General features: G+C 55.2%; 2 protein-coding genes and 1 long non-coding RNA gene across 4 annotated transcripts; 2 read left to right on the forward strand and 1 right to left on the reverse strand.

Moving 5' to 3' along the window:
- The first annotated feature begins 720 nt into the window (after nucleotides 1–720).
- Nucleotides 721–12,829, forward strand: LOC144722420 (CDK5 and ABL1 enzyme substrate 1-like). Of its 2 annotated transcripts, none has more exons than XM_078600670.1 (10): nucleotides 721–1,702; nucleotides 5,628–5,708; nucleotides 6,257–6,352; nucleotides 6,940–7,017; nucleotides 7,186–7,315; nucleotides 7,935–8,082; nucleotides 8,694–8,791; nucleotides 9,101–9,207; nucleotides 9,735–9,942; nucleotides 10,224–10,381. In XM_078600670.1, exons 1-10 carry the CDS (start codon nucleotides 1,113–1,115, stop codon nucleotides 10,278–10,280), a joined length of 1,593 nt encoding a protein of 530 aa, XP_078456796.1. In that variant the 5' UTR covers nucleotides 721–1,112; the 3' UTR covers nucleotides 10,281–10,381. The 2 variants fall into 2 exon arrangements, with proteins under 2 accessions (XP_078456796.1, XP_078456795.1); XM_078600669.1 differs by having other exon boundaries at nucleotides 722–1,702; nucleotides 10,303–12,829.
- On the reverse strand, nucleotides 7,428–10,265 carry LOC144722422 (uncharacterized). Its single transcript, XR_013586049.1, has 2 exons — nucleotides 8,989–10,265; nucleotides 7,428–8,160 (listed from the first exon to the last, which is right to left on the reverse strand). It is a non-coding gene; the product is annotated as an uncharacterized LOC144722422 (long non-coding RNA).
- A 2,275-nt stretch (nucleotides 12,830–15,104) lies between the features above and the next one.
- RIOK3 (RIO kinase 3) lies at nucleotides 15,105–22,636 on the forward strand. The gene is made up of 13 exons (XM_078600671.1): nucleotides 15,105–15,557; nucleotides 16,434–16,561; nucleotides 17,682–17,830; nucleotides 18,028–18,135; nucleotides 18,457–18,566; nucleotides 18,701–18,844; nucleotides 19,264–19,391; nucleotides 19,662–19,844; nucleotides 20,183–20,342; nucleotides 20,796–20,876; nucleotides 21,080–21,169; nucleotides 21,746–21,853; nucleotides 22,333–22,636. The coding sequence occupies exons 1-13, from the start codon at nucleotides 15,498–15,500 to the stop codon at nucleotides 22,429–22,431; spliced, it is 1,548 nt and encodes a 515-aa protein (XP_078456797.1). The 5' UTR covers nucleotides 15,105–15,497; the 3' UTR covers nucleotides 22,432–22,636.
- The last annotated feature ends 871 nt before the right edge of the window (nucleotides 22,637–23,507 follow it).

Raw genomic sequence — 23,507 nt, forward strand, 5'->3', positions numbered from 1 at the left:
AATCTTCTTGGTTCTTTCGGTAAAGTCACGTAGAAGGGAAATAATAAAATAAAAACAACATAATAAAATAATTGTATTTTTATTATTTTATTTCCCTTCTACGTGACTTTACCGAAAGAACCAAGAAGATGAATCCCTGCAGTCACGAAAGCTTTAAATCGAAATTTAACCCACAATGTTGTTCATTGTGTTCGGGCTCTGAAGGTCCGCGAGTTGGCATCTGAACGCCGTGGTCTGTGGTCGCCACCCTGTGGTGAAGTATGGAAACTTCACCTCCGAAGCGCCACTCAGATTCGTGAATCGGTGATGAGCGTTGAAGAGCGGTGAACAGGGATATCACCGCGCCCCCCACCCCACCCCGTATATCTGTATGAGATGTACCTGTGGGGTTCCACCTCCTGTAGTGTGACATGTTGCTGGGCTACTTCGTGTTGCAACCCACGGGGACACACTGAGGCTGTGCGCTAGAGGGCAGCATGGACTCACAGCCCGAGACGAACACAGCCCGAGACGAACACAGCAGCAGCAGCAGCCTGAGACTCGCAAACGCGGCCCCCGTAGAGCAGCACGGGACCCTGAGCCGTGCCACATCGGACCGATAACAGAGGAGGACACAAAGACTCGCATTGGGCCCGGATGGGGGTGGAGCGGTGGCGCAGAGATTGGCAGGAGCTGGGCCAATGAGGGCGGGCGGGCGGGTGGGCGGGTAAATATTGAACCCGTTCCTCGGAGGGGCTCCAGTTCATGCGGCTCCATAAGAGGCCGAGTCGAAGCAGGGAGATCGACACAGCTGTGGGATTAGACACAGAGAGAGAGAGAGACGTCCACTGCAAACAGGCAGTCAGACACTGGAGGCAGACAGCCTACAGACATACACAGACACTGCAGACAGACACAGAAACTGCAGACACACACAGACACTGCAGACAGACACAGACACTGCAGACACACAGACACTCCACACACAGACACTCCACACACATACACTGCACACACAGACACTGCACACACAGACACTGCACACACAGACACAGACACTGCAGACAGACACTGCACACACAGACACTGCAGACAGGGCGCTGGTAGTCGCCACCGTGCAGGGTGGGGGAGCCATGCCCTGCAGACAGAGACTCTCCAGGGAGGCGCTCGGGCAGCAGGGGGCGACACCCACCACCACCACCACCCAGGAGGAGGAGGGGGCGCTGGCTGCTCGCCCGCCCCAGGCGGCGATGGCCTCCGAGGCGGGCGGCGCGGCGGCCGCGGCTCCAGGCCGGGCCGGCAGCAGCAGCAGCAGCAGCGGCCTGGGCGGCACGCGGAGGCGCTCGGACCCGCGGCGCCAGGCGGCGCTCAGCTTCCTCTCGTCCATCTCCCTGGACGGGAGGCGGCCCTCGCAGGCCCGCGCCGAGCCCGAGACCCCGGCGGCCTCCGTCTTCTCGTCGCCGCTTCTGCTGCTGCCGCTGCCGCCGTCGTCGTCGTCCGCGACCCCCGCGGGCCGCGAGTCGCCGCTCTTCTTCCCGGCGACCGGGCCCACCGCGGGCCCCGGGGGCAGGCCCCGCGTCCCGGGCGGTGGCGGTGGTGGTGTTGGTGGTGGTGGTGGCGGCCCCGGGGCCGTGGGAGCGGCCTCGGGGCCTTCGCCGTGCCCCGTTTGCCCGGCGGGCCGCGCCCTGAGCCCCGTGGAGGTCTCCGACCCGCTCCGTGCCAGGTGCGTGGCCGCGTCCCCTCGCTCCCTCGCGACTTCAGGAGACACCTCGAGACTCGGGACCCCGCGGGGTGCCCGAGCCAGGCGGCGGCGTGAGGCCTGGCAGCCTCCTACTCCTCCTCGTTGTTGTTGTTGATGCTTTGTCGGCCCTTCTCTATCCACTGCTGGATGAGGGCCTCTCCGCGTCGTGCCCACCCTGGGATGTGTGTGGCCGTACTTCACCAAGCTGGTCAACGTGCTCACAAATAAACGAGCTTTGCAATAATTATATAATGTCGACAACGATGCATCGAGGTTTTAAGAGGCCTTAATTTAGAACCACGTGCAGGAATGATGCCCTCTGGTTACCCGGGAGAGCCGCGACATTTGGCTATTTGGCCATCAATGATGATTTGGCCTCTTGTGGGAGGCGGGGAGAACACCCCAGCACCACGCCTAATGCATACGGGGTGGAGGGTAAACACGCAAAGCTCCGCACAGATGGATTCAAGAATCCGTTGCTGTGCGCTGCATTCTCGTGGATACTACTGATCAGTGCAGGATTGCTTAATAGTTTAACATGTAAAGGCTAAAGGTTTAAAAACTACAGTCACCGAGTGCACTGTATAGTGTGTTATGCAACGCCGTTGTTTGTGAGCGCTCCCACGCGTGTTCAACCACAGCCTACGAGCGACACATTGAATAGCCTGACGATTCTGCAATGGCCTTGCAAGAGCAGAGAGAACCACAGTCGTCTAGAGATTAACTCATCATTGGGGGGGGGGGGGGCTGTTTTACATCGGAATGTTTTGAAGGAAGCTGAGCTCGGTAATTAGAAACCGACACACACGTGGTGGATGCATGCGGTCGTGTTGTCGCCCGTGTGTGGCGTGTGTGTGTTGGGTGTGTGTGTTGTTGTGTGTGTGGTGTGTGTGTTGGTGTGATGTGTGTGATGTGTGTGTGTGATGTGTGTGTGTGGTGTGTATGGTGTGTGGTGTGTATGGTGTGTGCTGTATGTGTGTGTGTGGTGTGTGTAGTGTGTGTGGTGTGTATGGTGTGTGCTGTGTGTATGGTGTGTGTGTGTGGTGTGTGTGTGGTGTGTGTATGGTGTGTGTATGGCGTATGTGTGCGGTGTGTGTGTTGTGGCGTGTGTGTGTATATGATGTGTGTGTGTGGCGTGTGGTGTGTGGCGTGTGTGGAGTAAACCCGGCCCTGCTGTTGGCCTTGGCCCCCCGTGACAATAACAACATCGCTGGCGCTGTGTGCGCTCGCGGTGCTACCACACGAGTCTCTCTCCCCCCACGTGGTGCTACCACACGAGTCTCTCTCCCCCCACGTGGTGCTACCACACGAGTCTCTCTCCCCACGCGGTGCTACCACACGAGTCTCTCTCCCCCCACGCGGTGCTACCACACGAGTCTCTCTCCCCCCACGTGGTGCTACCACACGAGTCTCTCTCCCCACGCGGTGCTACCACACGAGTCTCTCTCCCCCCACGCGGTGCTACCACACGAGTCTCTCTCCCCACGCGGTGCTACCACACGAGTCTCTCTTCCCACGTGGTGCTACCACACGAGTCTCTCTCCCCCCACGCGGTGCTACCACACGAGTCTCTCTCCCCACGCGGTGCTACCACACGAGTCTCTCTCCCCCCACGTGGTGCTACCACACGAGTCTCTCTCTCCCCACGCGGTGCTACCAAACGAGTCTCTCTCCCCCCACGTGGCAGGCGCAGTGGCACGTCACGTGCGCCGCAGCGAACAGACCCGACTGCTTGTCGTGCCCCTGACTGCATGGGCCCTGTAAACACGTGGACTACATCGTACGGGTGTCACCACGGCGGTCTTGTTGTGACGCGCGCGGTACACGCCACGTGCTGCGTGGTCATGCGATGTATATGCAGTTGAAGACACGGGCAGCATATGTACAAGTATTATCTGTTGTATACGCTGCATGACACACTACAGAATGTGAAATGGTGTATGGTTTAAGATGACTTGCACGTGCTGTGCATAACAGTACACGATACCATATCCGTATTGTTTGTGTAAGTTGTAAACTGTCTCAGGTGCACTGCATGGCTCGTGGAGGCTGGGCACGTGTACAATGCAGGTGATGTCTGTGGATCATGGAGGCAGGACACGTACAATGCAGGCGATGTCTGTGGCTCATGGAGGCAGGGCACGTGTACAATGCAGGCGATGTCTGTGGCTCATGGAGGCAGGGCACATGTACAATGCAGGTGATGTCTGTGGCTCATGGAGGCAGGGCACGTGTACAATGCAGGCGATGTCTGTGGCTCATGGAGGCAGGACACGTGTACAATGCAGGCGATGTCTGTGGCTCATGGAGGCAGGGCACATGTACAATGCAGGTGATGTCTGTGGCTCATGGAGGCAGGGCACGTGTACAATGCAGGTGATGTCTGTGGCTCATGGAGGCAGGACACGTGTACAATGCAGGCGATGTCTGTAGCTCATTGAGGCAGGGCACGTGTACAATGCAGGTGATATCTGTGGCTCGTAGAGGCATGACACGTGTACAATGCAGGTGATGTCTGTGGCTCGTAGAGGCAGGACACGTGTACATTGCAGGTGATGTCTGTGGCTGAGTGGAGGCAGGACACGTGTACAATGCAGGCGATGTCTGTGGCTCATGGAGGCAGGGCACGTGTACAATGCAGGCGATGTCTGTGGCTCGTGGAAGCAGGGCACGGTAGGGGCTGCGAGCGCTGCCGAGTTCCCAGTGCCGCCGGCATGCGTTGGGGGGGGGGGGGTGTGCAGCTCCCTCCGCACCGCCCTCGTGCGTGATTGTTCCCGGGGCCGGGACCCCGCTCCCCGCACCTTCCGTTCCCACGTTCCCATGGCCGGGCAGTTGTGGAGCGGTGGCGCGGCGGAGAGCGCGCTGCGCTTAGAACCCGGCCACCCAACTTGGATTGCCGCTCATGACCAAGAACAGCGGGGTTTCCCCTTAAATGTGTCCTTGGTGCGGTGTGTAAACATCTAGCACCGGGGAGACAAAGGCGGCCTTGCCTGGTGCTAGCCCACACCGCCTATGCAATGCACCGCGTTGGCCTTCATAGGTGTTCGCTCACAGCCAGCCTGGCGGCTGCACTGGGATCTTTGTGTTTGTGCCAGTTCGATATCTGGCCACGGCCAGCATGGCTCGGTAGAGGCCACCGGGTTTCGTTTGTGTGCAGCTCATGTCCGTGTTGTGTTCCGAGTTGAATAATGTTGATCTTGATCTGCGTCATTACACCTCTGCAGGCTGGTTCCGCGAGACACCCGCCTGGTGTAACCGTGCGCTCCGCTAAGTTCCCACGCCTCCCCGCTCAGGAAACGTGGAGAGTTGTGAGGAGGGGGGGAGGTCACAATTGTGTGACGGGGACCACACGAGCGCCCCTGCTTCCCCTCTCGCTCCATATCGCTCCCCCGTGACGTTTCCTCCACCCCCCCCCCCAACCTCTGCTCCACTCGGCCCTCTGAGATCGCGCCGATGCCACCCGACGTCGGTGTTCGTGTGTATTTGTTGACGCGTGACCGTGTTTGTGGGCCCACGTGTGCGTGCCCAATATTTGTGGGGAAGTGACGCTTACAACGAGCGGAGCGCCGGGCGGATAAAACGCATCAAGCTGGCACAGTGGGGGAGCACAGGTGGGGCATCTGACAGCCATTCAACCCGTGGCACCTGGGTGTGTTCTGTGACGCCCAGGTAGCGAGCATTCCACACTTTGCGTGGCCTCAAATTGCACCTCGCCTGATGTAAACGCCATGGCGACGTCACCGTCACTTGCCGGCGAAGGGAGGTTATTGTTCCGATGTGTGCGTGTCTATCGGCCGCGTGTGGTGCCGGGCAAGCCACCCCCTTCGCGTGCCGACCTCAATAGGTGCTCGCGAACAGCGCTTGGCCGTGTGGCTTTAGGGTGGCCCGTGTCTCTGTTGGTGCACAGCGTGCCGAGTCGGCGCCGGCTGCTGTCGCGGTCGTCGGTGGACACCCTGGAGGAGATCGAGGAGAACGCGCCGCTGCGTAGGTGAGGCTCCCCAGCGCCTCGCCCGGCCACTCGGCCCGTCGTGGTATCCGTGATCACGATGCGCTGTGGCAAATATCGCCATACGTTATGCAGCATGCCGTGCCTTGCGCAAGTGGGATTCGTCGTGTTTATTGTGCGCTTTTCTGTCGTGAGATTACGCAAACCGTGTACAATCTGTAGCGCTCACGATGCACATGCTGTCAGGTACACAAGGAGTAAGCAATTCGTGACTATTCAATGTAATGTCGTCATCTCACCGCCATGCTGTTAATTCCTTCGGAAAGAGTTTTGCAAAGCGCAATATCTATGTATTTAGGGCTTGACTGCGCTATTTCATATTTTTGCATGAAATAAAAAACGCTAATCAAGATTTGCACAGTTGGCTACATACAGTGCGAAAGAAGTTCAACATACATTATGTAATGATCTTTTGAAAAAAACAGCCACATCACGGCAACCTGACTCTTGCGAATGCTGGTGTCCCGTTATCTCCCGGACACTCGTGGGACCGTGAGTTACTCCCCCTCTGCCCTGCCTCCCCCCGCCAGGTGCCGCACGCTCTCGTGTTCCCCACGACCCAAGGCGGCGCTCAAGAAGGTTCACTTCATCAAGAACATCCGGCAGCACGACACTCGCAACGGCAGGTGGGCGCCGCCACGCGTGCGTGCCCGGACTCGGGGGTCCTTCGTGCGCTCGCGTGTCGTGCGGCAGGCATGTGCCTAGTAGACACAGCCGTCGCGAGAGGTATACTAGATGTGGCTGACCGGATGTTTGTATTTCAGGTCGCTGACTAAGACGCATCTGAAATGAAGCCTTGCTTCACGCTGACAATACATGCACCGAATGGCACATATCGGAATCGGTAATTTACAGTTATATACAAATATGTCAACATTTTAGTCTAACAGAGAGAACAAAAGCATACAAATGACATTTTTTTTTTATTGGAATACAAATGAGACGGTAAAAACGAAAAAAAAATTAACCGGATCTTGCATTGCATGGCAATCCGTGACGTTTCATCGTCCCAGTTCATCAACTTGCTGCAGGGCAGCCCACCGGTAGTTGCCTAGGAGTCTTGTCCCTGTCTCGGCGTCACCATCGGTGAGCGAGCGCTCTTTGGGCACCTGCAGGGCACGCGTGGGAGGTGGTCGAAGTCGTCGCCGGCGCCATCTCACGCGCTCGCTGCTCCGCCTGTGCTCCACGCCCTCCACCCCCGTGCCCCGTGCAGGATCGTGCTGGTCTCCAGCAAGCGCTCACTGTGCTCCGTCTTCTCGGTGGTGCCGTACCGAGACGCCAACCCCTTCGGGTGAGGCTCCGTCACCCCGGCACGAGCGACGGCCGGAACCGGCTTATTGCCAGCCAGAGCCCCACCCTGATGCAGGGCGCCCGAGACCGCAGGGGTTCACGACGGCGCGCCGACGCCCTCTGCCCCGCCTCACCTCGCTCTCTTCCCCGTGCCGGGGCCTCGTTGCAGGGAGGTGCGATCGGACGGCACCCGACAGCGCCACCACTCGGGAGGGCACACCAGCTACCCGGAGCGCGCCGGGTCTCTGGGCTGGCTGGAGGGCGTGAACCTGGGAGCGGACGGGGCAGTAGTGCACGAGGTATGATCCCTCGACCCCTCAGCCCTTGACATCAACCCCTACCTACCCCCCATCCCTATCCCGTATCCCAATCGCGATCCCATATCAAGAATTTGAAGCAGGTAAACTCGTGGATTCTTAAACCAATCTGCCTCGAGAAGAGAGTTTTTAATCAATGTGTGGCATAATGAACATAAACATGCACATCAAAAACTTAAGAGTCCACACAAAAGCATAAATAAATACATGCTTGGAATTACACCGAGAAACAGATAGGGGAACACCACGATGAGAGAATATTCACGTTCAGGGAATTCTGTTGACCGTTCAGCAAGCGGCCTTGGGTAGCACATGCTTATGGAAGGAATAATGGTCGATGGTCAAGAATAATCACGGAGTGGCAGCCATGTGATGAACGCATCCGAGAGGACGCCACCAAGGAGATGGAGCGATGAAATTAGATCTTGCGCAGGTGCTGGTTGGATGATTACTTCGCAGGGCGGTGAGAGATGGCGACGGCTTGGGGTGGCCTTCGTCCGACAGTGGATTGATCACGTCCGTAGATGACGGCGGCGTCGGCGAGTGCGCGGGGTGGACGGTGCGCTAGTCGCGAGCTGGCGCCGCGTGTGTGCCCCCACAGGCCGTGTCGTACGCCCAGTTCCTGCACCCCACCAGCGCGCTCGTCACACGGCGCGCCCACGCAGCCGGCGAGGGGGCGGCCGCGCTGGCACGCGGCGCCCGTGCGGGGACCGCGCCGGCGCCGCACCGACAAGCGCCACACCATGCCGGTACTTGCCAGCACACGCCAGCACACGCCTGCACACGCCAGCACACGCCTGCACACACCTGCACACGCCTGCACACGCCTGCACAACGATGCACAACCACGCACAGACCACAAGGGAGGTGGTAGCAGCTGAAGGCCCAAGTCATATTTGCGACGCCATGGTTTCAGGTTGTGCCTGTGTGTGAGTGTGGGTGTGTGCATGTGTGGGTGTGCGTGGAGGGAAGCGACAGTGCAGTTGTTAGCGCACTACGTTACGTGGCGCAGAAGCGTGGTCACCACATCTACGCCTCTATATAAGGAACGAAACAGGACTTCGCCACAAATCTGTCTGTCGCCTGATGAAGCTAGTTGTAATTACTGGCGAAACATCGTACTCACATTGTAAATGTTGTGGCTTGGCTCTCCAATCCACCGGTGTGCTGTACTAGTGACGAATTGGCCACGTTCTGTTTACGTGACAACCCTTACTAGTTGGCTGTGGCGGGTTTAACGACACTTTTATATATTAACCCAAAAAAACCTCTTATGGATGATATTGGTCACGAAAGCCTACGTGTTAAACTACATGTTGGATCTTTGTCTTTGTGTCTTCGTGTGTGCGTGTGTTGTCAGAGTCCGGCGATCGTGTGGGTTACGACCCTGACTTGCTGGAGGACCCACAGTGGCCATGTGGGAAGCACAAGCGAGTGTTCATCTTCCCATGCTACATGGTGTGCCTCGCTCACTCACTCACTCGCTCACACGCTCACTCGCTCACATGCTCACTCACTCGCTCACTCGCTCACTCGCGTAGGCTCCACGGCCAGAGTTGGCTGAGAAAGGTCTCTGTTTACTGCCCTCTGTCATTCTGCTGCTGGATACAGACTTTGTCGGTCACGACCATACTTCACCATCCCTGGTCGCTTACCACTCGTCACTGATTTTAGCCTTTGCCAGCGCTTGGAACTCCACCCTGGAGAGTGCGTTTGTGCGTTGATCGTCGTGAGGTCAAGAGGTCGTATCCTCGTGTGGGTGTGCAGACGACCATCATCGAGTACGTGCGCCCGTCCGACCTGAAGAAGGACATGAACGACACTTTCAAGGAGAAGTTCCCGCACATCAAGCTCACGCTCAGCAAGATCCGCAGGCGAGCGAGTGCGATCAACGTCGGACTGTTATATTAACCATCATCCGTGGTGTCGTCATCATCGTCATCAACGTCATGCATGTGCAGACTGTGTGCCTCCTGTACGCTTTGTTCCTGTGAATGGGAAGGTTGAAGGCGATGGTAGTCGAGGTGGCAATGGGAGTTAAAGTGACGATGGTGGTTAGAGTGATGGCGGTGGCGAAGCTCGTGGTTGTGATAGTGATAGAGGTGACCATCATCACTACGTTTCCTGCTATAATTCGTCTATTGGAGCTGCAGGTGACAGCAGCGTGTGACTTATCAGTGCCGCTGCATGGCGTTAGGACGCCGTCATCGCTCAAGTAAGCTTTTTGTTTAACCAGCCGAAAGACCGGTGGTGAATGCAGTGACGATTGCGATGTTGGTTGTGTCGAACGGAGGGCGTTGCGTGCCACGGTCACCGTGCGCGACAGCGACGCTACGACGCGTCGCGTGACGCGGCGCGGTGCGTGACGTGGCGCATGACACGCGTGACGTGTGGAGCGCAGCCTGAAGGAGGCGATGCGGCGGCTGGCGCGCGACGACTGTGGACTGGAGGAGGGCGCCGTCGCCATGGCGCACGTGTACTTTGAGAAGCTGGCGCTGCGTGGGAAGCTGAGCAAGCAGAACCGCAAGCTGTGCGCCGGCGCCTGCCTGCTGCTCGCCGCCAAACTGGCCAGCGACCTGCGGCGCCGCGACGTCAAGCTGCTCATTGACGTCAGTCCCGAATCGCACGCGCACGCACACGCGCACGCACGCACACGCGCACGCACGCACACGCGCGACCATTTTTACCTGTTCCCTCTACCTCTCTCTACTTTTGACAATTGGTGATGGGTGTGGTATTGGGGATAGTGGAAAAATTTATGGTAATTTTGATGAAGAGTATATTGGTGACAGCGATGACAGCGATGACAGCAATGGTGTTAATGTAGGTGATGTTGACATACAGTAATGGGTGTAATGTTGGTGATGGTGGTAATGCCGTGTTGTTGCAGAATCATGATGCGTGTGCGGTGTCGGTGATGGAGGTAATGTCGACGTGCCCTGTGTGATGTGGCCCGTACACCCTCTCAGAAGGTGGAGGAGCGCTTGCGGCTGAGCCGCCGCGAGCTGCTGGAGTTTGAGTTCCCAGTGCTGGTGGCGCTGGAGTTTGCGCTGCACGTGCCCGAGCGCGAGGTCATGCCGCACTTCCGCCGCCTGTCGGTGCGGGACTGAGCTCTGCGCCGCCGAGCTTGGCAAGGCGTGGCAAAGCGCGGCGCCGGGAGATGTCGCCCGTCGGCAAAACCAGCGTTCGTGCGGTCGAGGCGGAGCCAACATTAAGAAACTTTGTTGAGCGGTGGCACCGGGAGATCTGGAAGACATGGGAGCCATGGATACGCCGCGTCGTCGTCATCCTGATCATTGTTGCCGGCTCCTGGCTTGGCTCCGCACCCATCCTACCGTGATGCTGCAGGAGTTTCGGGTGTCCCAAGGAGTCCCCGCGAGCGCCCACTTGACGACCTCGATAGCCGCGTTTACATGACCCTCCCTTTGCGTCCAGGGAGGTCAGGGAGTCTCAACGTGGGCACCACGTCAGCACCGGCTGAGCAGTGCTCCCGGACCGTGCTCGCGGACACCTGGGCAGTTTCTCCAGGCATCAGAAATGCAACAACAATAAAATAAATAACAGTTTCATAAATCATTAATATCGTTTGCGTTGACGTCACGCACAAATTCCTGTTCGCATCCTCGTTGCTGGCCCGATCTGTGTGGTTTACCCACCTGGTTTGGTCGGTTTCGCGTGGTCAAAGGTAGGGAGTCGCACTCCTCCCTCGGGCTGTGTCGCGGCCACATTTTGTGCACTTTGCCCACCTGAATTCCTGCCCGGTGGCGTCAGTAAAACGGTGGCCGGACTACCGAGCGCGCAGGTACCACGGCAACCCGAGTTCTCGTGCCACGCACACAGAGATGAACAAACCGCAGACAGTGCGTGATGGTGCGGTGTGGCTCCGAGGCAGCTTATATGTAGCTACTAGGTGATGCTGATTGCTAGGATTTTAAAGATCAAACTTAATGTGCACTCTACCAAAGTGTTTTTATTATTCGAGGGGGTTGCGCCGGTGACGTTACCTTGCGCCAGTTTCTTGACATCGGCCAGCGCCCTTGCTCCTCATTGCTAGAAAACGGAATGCACTGCCGGGTCACTTATGGTGGGGTAAAGTGTGAGTTACCCCATCTCCGGTAATTCATGTTAATCTTGTCCAATGAACATTACAGACGAAAATATTCGTCAAAGTATTTTTACTTTTTTTACTACGAGTGGACGAAAGTCATCGTGCGATGATGGCGACTGCAGCTACCCCAACAAAGACTAAAGCGCGACAAACTGATGAGAAGTTAAAGATAACTTTGTAACGCTATCGGAGAATGCAGTGCACGGAGCGTTCTCCTCGACTCGACTGAATAACTAAACCAAATCCACAGACTAAGGCTCGACTCGATTTCCATTGGTCGACTTCACTTAGACTACCACTAAAATAACAGGTGGTGACTAAACTTGATGCTGGTTCTAATCTGTCCGACCATAACACAAGCTGGATAAACCCCACTCTATGAGGAAGACATTTACGTTCAGTGCTTTGGCCGCTATGGAGAGGGATCACCTGTGCAAGTGTGATCTGCGTGTTGGCGTGTGGTCAGCTTCTGCAGGTTTGTCCCAACAGACGAGCGCGTGGCCTTGTCGCTGGTAGGCCATGTGTGGCCGTATGCTCTGCGGTTCTCATTATTTCTCCACTCCGATTGGCTATGTGAGGTGCGAAGGAAGTTTAACGTACATACTTGAAGCTGAACATCGGATGCATTTCACGAGCATCCCTGGCCAGGAATGGCGGGATTTTGCGATGGACTTTTTTCCCGGTGTACGACCGAGCCGTGTCGGGACCGTGCAGGGCTAGCCTGGTGCCATCCTGGTCCTGCTGGAACCTGAGCCAGATTCGGATGAATTGCGAGACCACAGCATCCCGGTTTGGTTCTGGCTCGGCAGAGAGCCAGTGGAAAACCACCGCCCGTACCGTGAGGGCCGCACTCTGGCTCGGCTCGGATGTGCCAGTGGAAAAGGTTATTTCAGAACAAGGGAACATCTGTGTCTTTGTATAGCTTTATTATTTAGTCAGAATAGCTGTTTTTAAATGTATGTAGAGCTTAGTTGGTGTACTCTTGTTGTGTCTGAGGTATGGGTGCGATGTCGAGTGTCTCTTGAGGATGAAGCTATTACAGACACAGCGACAAATTGCAATTCACGCAACTGGAAGGATTGGAGTGGTGGCAGAGTGATTTGCAAACTGCGCTATGAACCCAGTTCCCCCAGTTCGATTCCCAGCCGTGGCTATCATCAGTGGCAAGTGAAACGTATACCGGTCCTGGGCTCTCCCTTCAACCTGTGTTGACCGATATGGTGAAGTATGGTCAAACAACCCCCATGAGCAACATGGGTTTTTTTCCCGAACAGTGGTTTTATAAAAGACTGGAATGTTTCAAGTACATAATACAATATCAGGTCTCCATTGCAAACACGCTCGGTGGATTGGGTGCGCATGTGGTTAAATAAAGGATTTTGTTCGTATCAAGGTTTTCTTTGTGTTTCCGTTACTGTGTTAATCGTGTGCATGATGAAAGTGATGAAGTAAAAGTAATGTGGTGAAGGTTTGGTTGGGATTGTGATAAAGAATGCCAAATTGTCACTTCCTGCTTAATCCCAATGTGGCTCCTCTCCCGTTTACTTCCCTGAGCAAGTGGTGCAAATTCCACATTTCTATGGCAGGTGTAATTGTTTTGACATGATAGGTTACCTCACAACGTGCTACTGCACTTGTTTAATTGACCCCAGAGGGATGGTGGGCACAGTCAACCCCCAACCAGGATTTTAACTCTCAACCCTCCGATTGTGAGCCTTTCGCTCGGCTGCTTCGCCACCGGCTGGGTAACTTTAGACGTATTTTTGCACTTTGTATGTTTATGGTTGCGAGTTGATTTATCGGATTGTAAAGTGTATAGCGATAGCGCGAACAATGACACACTTTGTAAATGAAAATCGGCAGTCAAATGTGGGCCACAGAGGAACATTCTCAATCGGTGCGTGGAGCCCTCGACACGCAGAGATCAGACACGGGGACGTCAAAGCAAACGAACCCAAATGCCAAAACAGCTGCGAAGAGAAGCGAGGAAGACGTGGGTCAAACAACGATTAGAGACCAGACCTCTAGCGGGGTGGATATTGAGTGGAGAGTGTAGCGATGAGATCCACGTCCACCACTGGGTCGTCCGAGTGCCTTCGGCAGTGGACAGACCGCAGCTCGGATGACACAGCACGTGGACTCCGTGTGCACGCACGCATCAGGACCTGCATCGCATTCTAAAACGTGCAGTTTTACAGCGAAACATTTTTTACATTTTAAAACATTCCCAACCCGGGGATTGAACCGGGGACGCGGCGGTGAGAGCGCCGAATCCTCAGCACGAGGCCGGCAGCAGGCAGCGTGGTGAGCGCTCCACTGCCCCTCCACGTGGTGAGGCGTCCATTGTTGTGCGCATGTTTCAAGTTTCAAGTTCATTTATTAGCTATAGCCCTGTGAGCCATTCGGCTCTTGAATCGGGTGCAACCGCAACAAACAAAAAACAAAAACATGAACAAAAAACATCTTAAAGTGAATATGTGACTAAGTGCAAACAGAAAATCCAAGAAAAGACAGCAAAATATTGCAGAAAAAAACAGCGTACACCAACGCTCACTCACCACAAGGGGGAGGCCCTTATCCACAGCAGTGGACTGACCACGCCTGACCACGTCAGCTGCTTGCGTGTTGGTGGTACCCCTACGGGGGGCGATGAGATCGCACCGTTCGTCATTGTCGCAGGATGACATCAGCGTCAGTGCGCGCGAGTTTTGTTCGGAACAATCGCGAACTGTTCCCAACAAACGACGCCCCGGGCGATTTGTTTACCCGCCCGCGCTCGTTCTCTGCTGCCACTGAGTTCCCTGCGCTGATCCTGACCCACGGGGTTGGCGGTGAACCGCGCGCCATCCAGGACGTGAGCGTTTGATTTCGTAACACGAAATGAAGGTTGGCCTCGCTGGGGGAATTTGAACGGCAACAGCACGGGACTCGCGGTCGACTCCCGGCAGATGGATTTTGTTTTCGAGTTTAAACAACAACAATGGGGCCGTCCATAAATGACGTCACGCGATTTTGGACGATTTTTTACCCCCCCCCTCGTCACACAGCGCCACAAAAAGTCAGACCCCCCCACCATCTAATATGACGTCACAAAGCTGCCGCCCCCCCCAAATAAAACATGCTTCCGATCGCTTTAAACTATTGTCATTGTAGTGCGTATTCAATGTGGCGCTGTACTATTATGTAGGAGAAAACATATATTACTAAGTATATTTAATTAAGTAGAACGTGTTGTTTATATTCCAGATTCTTAGGTTTTTTCGGTAAAGTCACGTAGGTAAAACATCAAAATTAATGAAAATAAAAAAAAAAAAAAAAATCACGACGTTTCAAGAGGCAACACAAGTCTCCGTCATTAATTTTGATGTTTTACCTACGTGACTTTACCGAAAAAACCTAAGAATATGATTCCTTGCAGTCACGAAAGCTTCAAATCTAGAATATATTCCAGATTTGTCTATATTTATTTAAAGTTGCGCATTTTGATGTGACGTCACATTTCTCACCCCCCCCTCGTCACACATCGTCACAAATGTCAGACCCCCCCCCACCTCCCAGGTGCGTGACGTCATTTATGGGCGGCCCCAAATCTCTCACCCCTAACCAAAATGGCGGCGGCGTGACCTTTCGTTTCCGTACCACGTGATGAGAGGCGGCCAATCACCATCGCGCGCGGCCGCCGACTACAGCAGCGGCGCAAGCGGCAGGATCCGCAGTTTCCTCTCGTCCCCCTCGTCCCCCTCGTCTCCCCGCTCCCTCCCCTCGTCTCCCCACGTCTCCCCTCGTCTCCCCACGTCTCCCCTCGTCTCCCCCGAGCCCCGCACTTTCCCCAGCTCCCCGCGCCGCTTCGGCCCCCCCCTCCCCACCGGCCGCTCGCCTGAGCCAGGCCCAGGCTGCGCGTTCACAACAGCGGGGGGGCCTTGAGCCGAAGCCGGGAAGTTTCGCCCGCGTCGAGACTTTGCTCCGTCCACGTTCACCAAGAGAGCCCCGTCACGAGGAGGAGAGTTGAGACGCGCGTCCGTTCGCTCTGTGGAGAAGGCAGGCGGCGAAAGCGGAATGGAGGGCTCGGGGGGAGAGGCGCTGGTGGCTGCGGTGGCGACGACTGCTGCGCCCAAGGTGCGAACTTGTGACCGTCTCTCCCCTGTGTCTCTCCTGTGTCTCCCCTGTGTATACCAGTCTACCCTGTGTCTACCCTGTGTACCAGTCTCCCCTGTGTCTCTCCTGTGTCTCCCCTGTGTGTATCAGTCTACCCCGTCTCTCCCCTGTCTCCCCTGTCTCCCCTGTGTCTATCAGTCTACCCCGTGTCTCTCCTGTGTCTCCCGTGTCTATCAGTCTACCCTGTGTCCTCTCTGTCTCCTGCGTCTCCTCTGTGCGTATCACTCTCTCCTGTGCGTATCAGTCTCCCTGTCTCCCAGTCACCACTGTGCCTCCCGGTCTCCCAGTCTCACCGAATTCCCTCGAGTCTCGTTGAATTGTCTCCGCATGGGGCACCTGTTTAACTCTCTCCATATTAATATTGTGTCGGTCTTCGCATGTCCCTCACCACCGCTCGTGCCTCACTGTGTATGTCTCCTTGTGGCTCACTCTCCCACTCGTCTCTGCGTCTGCTTGTCTGTCTCTCGGCTTGCCCCTCTGCGTTTCCGTTTGTTTTCCTGTGGGACCCGTCACCCGGCGTCGCAGTGAATTAACTATGGGTCCTAGTCTGCCTTTATTCGAGTGTTTTGTTTTACGAGCCTTCGTCAGCTGCTTCTCGAGTTTCAATCCTAAAGAGCCGCGCAGCGCCATCGGCTGGTCCGCTGTCACGGCCTTTCGTCTTGCTCGTCATTGCGTCATTGCTTTCATCCGTGTGAAGTAAAAATGCCGGCTCAGCTCGTGGCCTCGTCGTGTTTCCACACAAGCCCGGGGTCGGTCCGTGCAGTGACCGCCTGAGTCACCGCATGAGTCACCGCAGGAGGCACGTAACGCGCCACCACCCTGCCCTTCGACACGCAGAGCCCTTGGGGCAAGGTGGGCGTGGGGGCGGCGGCCCCGTGCTCCCTGGCGGACGTGATGAGCGAGGAGCTGGCGCAGGAGCTCAGCCGCGCCGACACGGGGACCCAGGACGAAGCGCTCAGCCTGGAGTACGAATCTACACCAACCACGCCAACATCGCAACTACCTACAAGAATCGCTCACGCACCCTACCACCCACCTACCACCTCGTCAACACCAACGAGGAGTCTACACGCCCGCACCATCAACGGAAACAATACCGACACATATTTTGCGTCATACCACTCACTAGCAACACGACGACCAATTCCACAACTCCCTTAACAAACAACACTGCCAACAGTCTACTACTACCACCACGAACACTGCGAGGACCAACACGAGCAACACCCTTTACATACTGCCGTCGTCAACAATACATCACCACTCACTGGTAATCACCCCTATCACACACGATCCACCACCGTGTATTTTTTAAAGAAACTTTTCCTACACCATCCACACTCCAACATTAATTACCAAACACCACTCACTGGCACCCTTACTCAAAATAACCCGACCACTCCCCATCTCAGTTGCATACATCAAACCCGAGTTGTGGCTAATACCATTGTTGTGAAAGAGTTGATTTCAGCAACTGGAAACTGTGTCGTAGTTTATTTTTAGACGTTGCACATTCCTCAATTGCAAGTGTGAGTGTTTATTTTGCTCACGCAGTGTGTTCTGCGAGTAACTGAGCCCAGCCATTCTATATCTGTAACAATTTTCCCCTTTCTTGAGATGATTCTCGTCCTCCCTTCATATGGCAGGGATTTCATCAACAAATTTGTACGTTCATGTTGAGGTTGGTGGGTGAATATCTGAAATGCTCCTGGCAAATGACGGAAGCGAGTAGTGGGGTGACTGTGTGGTCCATGGATTTGAGATATGGTGACCGCAGTTGCACCGTGGCCTCTTGTCCATCGGTGTAGCAGATTACCACATCTGCCGTGTGGTGTGATGCTGTTGAGCACAGACCATTGTTTCACGATTCAGGATCATTCTGTGTGAGTGACGGCATGGTTACTTGAAGCAATCGCATGCAATACGTGTGAACCAAAAACACTCACGATTTGATGAGTGTTGAGCTTAAGAATCAACTGGAAACGATTATTCGGTGCGTCACCTGGCCTGCTCAACACGGCACAGCTTCTGATCCAGGTCTGGGTCCCATGGTTGATTGGTCCTCATCATGTGTGTCCACCGCAGGTTTCTCGCAGTGGAGGGAGCGGTGCCGGGCCCCGTTGGCGACACTGAGAGTGACGTGCTGCTGGCGAAGCTGCTGCAGATGGAGTTTGACCGTGAACACGACGCCCTGCTGCGCCGCGAGCAGGACAAGCTCAACCGCGACAGCAAAGGTGTGGCGAGCACCACACCAGACCGAGCTTCTACGGCCATCCCGGACGGTTGCGCCACTGAAAGAGATCTGAATGGATACTTCCTCTCGTGCTGCGACACCAATAGCTCAAGCAGGATACAATGCACTGTAGTGGAGCTGCGGACCGCCGTGCTGACCTGACTCGCACGCGCTGCGTGTGGACTCTTGTGTGAGCAGTGTCCATCTCGTTTGAGAACTACCGCATGAGCCACCCGTATGAGGACAGCGACAGCTCAGAGGAGGAGGTGGACTGGCAGGACACGCAGCACGACCCCTACCGAGCAGGTGAGTGGAGGTGTATGGGGGTTGGGGGCATGTTGCATACTGCTGGGTGGTGTGGTTGGACTTGATTGTATGTGGATGAGTGGTTGCATTTGCTAGATTCTGATCTCAGCATGTCTGTGCATGAGATTTCATGTCTGTGCACTTTTTCTGTTTTTGAGGGTGTATGGATGTCTGTGTGGCTCTGTGGGTGGGTTTGTCTCTGTATGTGTCACTGTGTACATGGGTGAGTGTCTAAATACTTTTTTTGCACGTCTGTGCAAGGGGACATGTCTGTCTATCGTCGTGTCTTTGTGTTTACGTGTTTCTCTCGATCCCTTGCAGCCAAGCCACAGCCGTTCCCACGATGCGGGTTCACCGGCCGTGGAAAATCGATGACCACCAAGCACGATGAGGCACTGTGCGGACGCAAGAACACGGCTCGCATGGAGCACGTGAGTGCAGCGCACCAGCGCATGCCCGTACAGGGCAGCCAGGGAAACCACGCCGTCCACACCTGGCTGCTTGAGCGTTTTTTTGTGCAGTAATCTGTGGCGGTGGTGTTTGTGGCTGTTTTTATGGAATGCAGTTTCCTCCAGAGTTCTGTTCGGGGGATGGCATCCATATGGACCTGAAGCTGTCAAACCAAGTGTTCAACGTGCTCAAGCAGCACTCACAGGCCGAGCAGCGGCGCAGCGCCCGCCTGCACGAGAAGAAGGAGCACTCCACCTCGGTACAGGGGGGCCTCACCACTGACACACTCCTCTCAGGCAACTGTGAATGAGACCACATCACCCCGATTCTCCAATTCCCAGCTGGTGCAGAGACCCTCATTTATCTGGACTCAACTACTGCAACTCTTCTCTATGGTCTTGGCTCCCATTCAGATGCTGTATAAATCCACATTGTACTGTCCTGGGTGTTGGGGGACGAGATTGAGACCTTAAGTGTGAGTGGTGAGCACTCCTCCCCCTCACCGACTCTCACTCATGATAAGCATAATGATTTGCAGGTAAAGGGCATTTGCTATGACTCACCAACTTATGTGGCAGCTGTTACTGTGCAGCACAAGGTGTGCATGGCATCAGCCTGCTTAATGCTTATCGCTGGCCGAACACTGACCCTCCCCGCTGACCTCATGCCACACACCAGGACCAAGCGATGGATGCTCGCACGCGGCTGCTGCTGTACAAGATGGTGAACGCCGGCGTGCTAGAAAGCATCAGCGGCTGCATCAGCACCGGCAAGGAGTCGGTGGTGTTCCATGCTGCGGGCGGCCGGTGAGTGGGCGGCAACATCTTCGCATAAACCTCATCATTGCAGCTTGTGAACTTCGTAGCAACCTGTCGATCTTCCAGTTGCTGAAACCTGTATTAACCTCATTAAGGCAGCTTCATCGTATCAACCATTTCACGTTAAGCTCATCGTGCTGCCCTTGGTTGAGGATTGGCGAGGGATGAGGTGGTGTTGCTTGGAGCTTGACCGTTTTACCCACTTCCTTGACTTCACCACCGTGTCCGCCCCTCTCCACCGCCGGGTCATTCCCACAGGATGGAGAACAAGGAGGTTCCGTCGGAGTGCGCCGTCAAGGTGTTCAAGACGACGCTGAACGAGTTCAAGAACCGCGACAAGTACATAAAGGACGACTACCGCTTCAAGGACCGCTTCAGCAAGCTCAACCCCCGCAAGGTCATCCGCATGTGGGCCGAGAAGGAGATGCACAATCTGGCCAGGTGAGGGCTGAGTGGGTCGCCAAGGCCTTTAGGGTTGGTGAGGTCTGGAATCTGATGCATATAGTGGAGGAAGAGGAGGGTTGTCACGTAAACAGACTGGATGGAGGGCAGAGAGCTCTGGATACTGCAGGCAGTGACTGTGGCCTGGCCCGGCCATGTCTGCTAGAACACGTAATCCACCAATTTTTGCTTAACAGCTTTGAAGGAGCGTGTCCCTGTCTAATACATATTTTTATACTTCATATAATTGACTCTCAGGGTTAAATTACAGTAGTCTTAAGAGACAATGAATTGCAATGATGTTTTCTGTGCTTGTGGCGGTGCACGCATGCACATAGGATGAGGGCGGTGGGAATCCGCTGCCCCGAGGTGGTGCTGCTGAAGAAGCACGTGCTGGTGATGTCGTTCCTGGGCGAGGGTCAGGTGCCGTCCCCCAAGCTGAAGGAGGCGAGGCTGTCATCAGCCCAGCTGTCCCTTGCCTACGAGCAGGTGGTGCAGGTGCGAGTGCTGAACGACTTGTTGGGGCCACCCTGTGATGCTGGAGGGGATGGTGGTGGTGTATTTTGCGGTGGTGTTCATGTGGTTAGCACACTGTACTGCAAACCTGGAGACAAGCTCCATTCCCAACCACAGCTAGCATCAGTGGTGATTGTCTGAACCTGTCCAGGGCCACCCAGAGGTTGATTTAGATTAAAATGAATGCCCACTGCTACGTGTAAACATCTTCACTGAGGAGGCAAAAGTGGCCAAGAGTGGTGCTGTTAATCACACCCCTGCCCCTTTCCAATTCTGGCCTTAATAGGTGCCTGTAACCACACTGCGCTGGTGGTACCTTGTTGGGACAGTGCTCTGTGATTCTACTGGGTGTAGATTTGAGTGGGACGAATTGGCTGCATCGGCATTTTGCTGCCAGTGTCCCACCGTGTCACCCGGCCGTGCTCGTGTTTGCAGATGATGCTGACCCTGTTCCACGGGTGTAACCTTGTGCACGCCGACCTGAGCGAGTACAACCTCCTGTGGCACCGCGGAGAGGTGAGGGCCCCCTCCTCCTCACCCACTCCCCTAACGCTTCCTCCCCATCACTGACAGCGATGGGGAGCCATTGCTGCTGCGGAGGTGGTGTGAGGATGTGGGGTCATGTGAGCGATGGTCATACTTGTTCGAGTGAACGTGGTGTTTGGCATGCGATGGTTGTGCTGGTTGAGCTGGTGACTGGTTTGTGCTTTGCCGTGCAGGTCTGGCTGATTGATGTGAGCCAGTCGGTTGAGCCCACGCACCCGCATGGCCTCGAGTTCCTCTACAGAGACTGCCGCAACGTGTCCCAGGTGAGCGCGCTCAGAGGCGTGTGGGTTTCACTTAAGTTTATCTGAATCGATCTTGGGCCTCCCCTAGGTCAACTCGGCCTCAAATGAGTACCTGGTGCAGTGTGTAAGCAGCTCTACTGGGGAGACAAAGGCGGTCGGGCGTGGTGCTGGGCACTCACCTCCTCATGGACCATTCCGGCCTTCGTAGTGGCTCGCGAACAGCACTTGCCCTGGCTATACGAGGGGGTCTTTGTCCTACACTTGTGTGGACATGCGGGGACAGATGGGTACACGTGGGAGCATGTAAATACACGTGCCAGTGTATGCGTGTACACGTGAGAGTACACGTAGGCGTGTGTGTTGGGTACACGTCGGGTCTCTTCCAAAGTCAGTAACAAGTACTCTGTGCAGGCGCTCGCTTGTACGGGGCACGCCTCCAAATGGGCGTCGCATGGTCCTGGTGTAAACGCGTGGATTTGCAGTAACTCGTGTGGAATGGTGTGGCGATGTTAAAATTGCCAACATTCCGCGTGGTGGTGCACCTTTTGCACGCCTCGTTCCCCTGCGAGTGACGGTTCCCCGCGTGCTGTTGTGCAGTTTTTCCGCAAGGCGGGCGTCCCGGAGGCTCTTGACGAGCAAGACCTCTTCAACCTCGTGTCGGGTTTGTCGATCGCCGCCAAGGGTGAGGCAGAGTTCCTGGCCGAGGTGAGTTCTGCCAGCGAGCGCTCGGTCCCCCCCCACCCAGTGACTGCATTGTTGGGGGTGGTGTACCCCCTCGTATCGCCCCATGGGCAAGGAGTGGTTCACATGGCAGTGCTGGAGTGAGGAAGCTTTCTCTCACAGAGGCCCGAACAGGACTTAGTTTGACGGGCCACACATTAATACACCGCGGGTTGAGTGCACAAAAATGTTCCCCTCTAATACCCGTCTAGTGTGGCTCTATCTTTTGCAGGTCATTTTGTCATGTTGCCGTGGTCCTTATTAAATAACATTGAAGGGCATAGGATCCCCCATCCCCACGGTAACGAGTGGTTGTAGTTTACCTTTGCCGTTGTAGTTGGTGTGGAGAGCACGCGGCTGCCAGCAGCAGCCGCTGTCCTTCAGAACTCTTTACAGCACCGATGACCACGACAGCCACCGTCCCCAAAACAGCGGTGTGACGCTCATTTTGTGGTTGTGCTCAGGTGGAGCAGCAGGAGAAGATGCACGAAGGCCACGCGCACGGCTTGCGGAGGAAGGGTGTGGCTGTAAACCCCGGGGCGGTGGCGTCCGCCGCGCAGTGAGCGGTGACGCTGCCACACGGAGGAGTCCACGCAACAAGGATCTCGCTCGCACTCGCGCCTAACAATCGCGCCTAACAATCGCCACTGTTGACGAACAAAAGTGTTGTTTTAACGTGGAATCGGATGCCGGAGTGTCTTGTGCTTTGCTGTGCGGGGATGTGTAATGAAGAGCAAGATGATGATTGGTAAACAAAGTCAACCCCCACCGCTGCCTTGTCGTCCTGTGTGCGTTGTGACCGGCCAGCCTCTTACGCACGCGCAGCTTGCAACGGGTGTGTGTGAACAGTTCAGATAGTGGAAGGAAAAAAGTATTAGCAACACAAGTGCCTTTGCCAAAACAAATAGTTGGCAAATTTTTTTCCCCCTACAATTATTAGCTTATTAGCTTTGGTCAGAGCAGATGCCCATATACTGAATACTAACATAATATGACTGAATGCAGTAGCAGAGTGAAACGGAGGAATGAGGAGAATGTTTGGCAACTCAAGCCGACTGCAGTACCCGAATGCGTGGGCGTATGTGTTTATGTATGTATTGACTGTCAACGTGTAGTTATGTATTCCTTTACATGTGAATGTATGCTTATCTGTTTGTGGAAATACATTAGCGTGCCTTTTGAGTTCAGTGAAGCTACACTAACAAGCAGAGTAGACCCACACGATGACTGATAAAAACGTGAGGCACTTAACATATTAGTCAGGTGATAGTACAATTTGTGATATTGCTTAATCATGCAATTACTACGATAGATGTAGCAACCCTTGCTCTACCCCACATGTACCACCCCGATTGGGTGACCGTTTGTACATTGTCAAGATGAACACCTCGCATATACAGGCAGCACGTTAACTTTACACTCCCATGACGTAGCCAATTACAGAAAGTAAACTGTTTCAAGGGATCCTGTGTGACTCCATCCAAACACCTTCGTCTGTCCCGGGACAATGTCATCAACTCTTCAGACTGACACATGGATACCGTAATTTTTCATGAGAAGAGAGCTGAGCGCACGTGTGTGTGTCGTGTAAAGCTGGCCCTGCTGTTTGTTGAGCCCCATGTGACAAGAACACTGGTGT

Source organism: Lampetra planeri, chromosome 14 (assembly GCF_965212315.1).
Source record: "Lampetra planeri chromosome 14, kcLamPlan1.2.h2, whole genome shotgun sequence".
Classification (NCBI taxonomy): Eukaryota; Metazoa; Chordata; class Hyperoartia; order Petromyzontiformes; family Petromyzontidae; genus Lampetra; species Lampetra planeri.

What these genes read in the sequence shown, in the direction of transcription:
- LOC144722420 (XM_078600669.1), top strand. Translation starts at nt 1,113, where the DNA reads ATGCCCTGCAGACAGAGACTCTCCAGGGAGGCGCTCGGGCAGCAGGGG. An exon ending in ACGGGGCAGTAGTGCACGAG is followed by an intron (nt 7,316 to 7,934) that starts GTATGATCCCTC and finishes GTGCCCCCACAG; the next exon opens with GCCGTGTCGTACGCCCAGTT. An exon ending in ACGTCAAGCTGCTCATTGAC is followed by an intron (nt 9,943 to 10,302) that starts GTCAGTCCCGAA and finishes ACACCCTCTCAG; the next exon opens with AAGGTGGAGGAGCGCTTGCG.
- RIOK3 (XM_078600671.1), top strand. Translation starts at nt 15,498, where the DNA reads ATGGAGGGCTCGGGGGGAGAGGCGCTGGTGGCTGCGGTGGCGACGACT. An exon ending in GCACGACCCCTACCGAGCAG is followed by an intron (nt 18,136 to 18,456) that starts GTGAGTGGAGGT and finishes GATCCCTTGCAG; the next exon opens with CCAAGCCACAGCCGTTCCCA. An exon ending in ACTGCCGCAACGTGTCCCAG is followed by an intron (nt 21,170 to 21,745) that starts GTGAGCGCGCTC and finishes GCTGTTGTGCAG; the next exon opens with TTTTTCCGCAAGGCGGGCGT.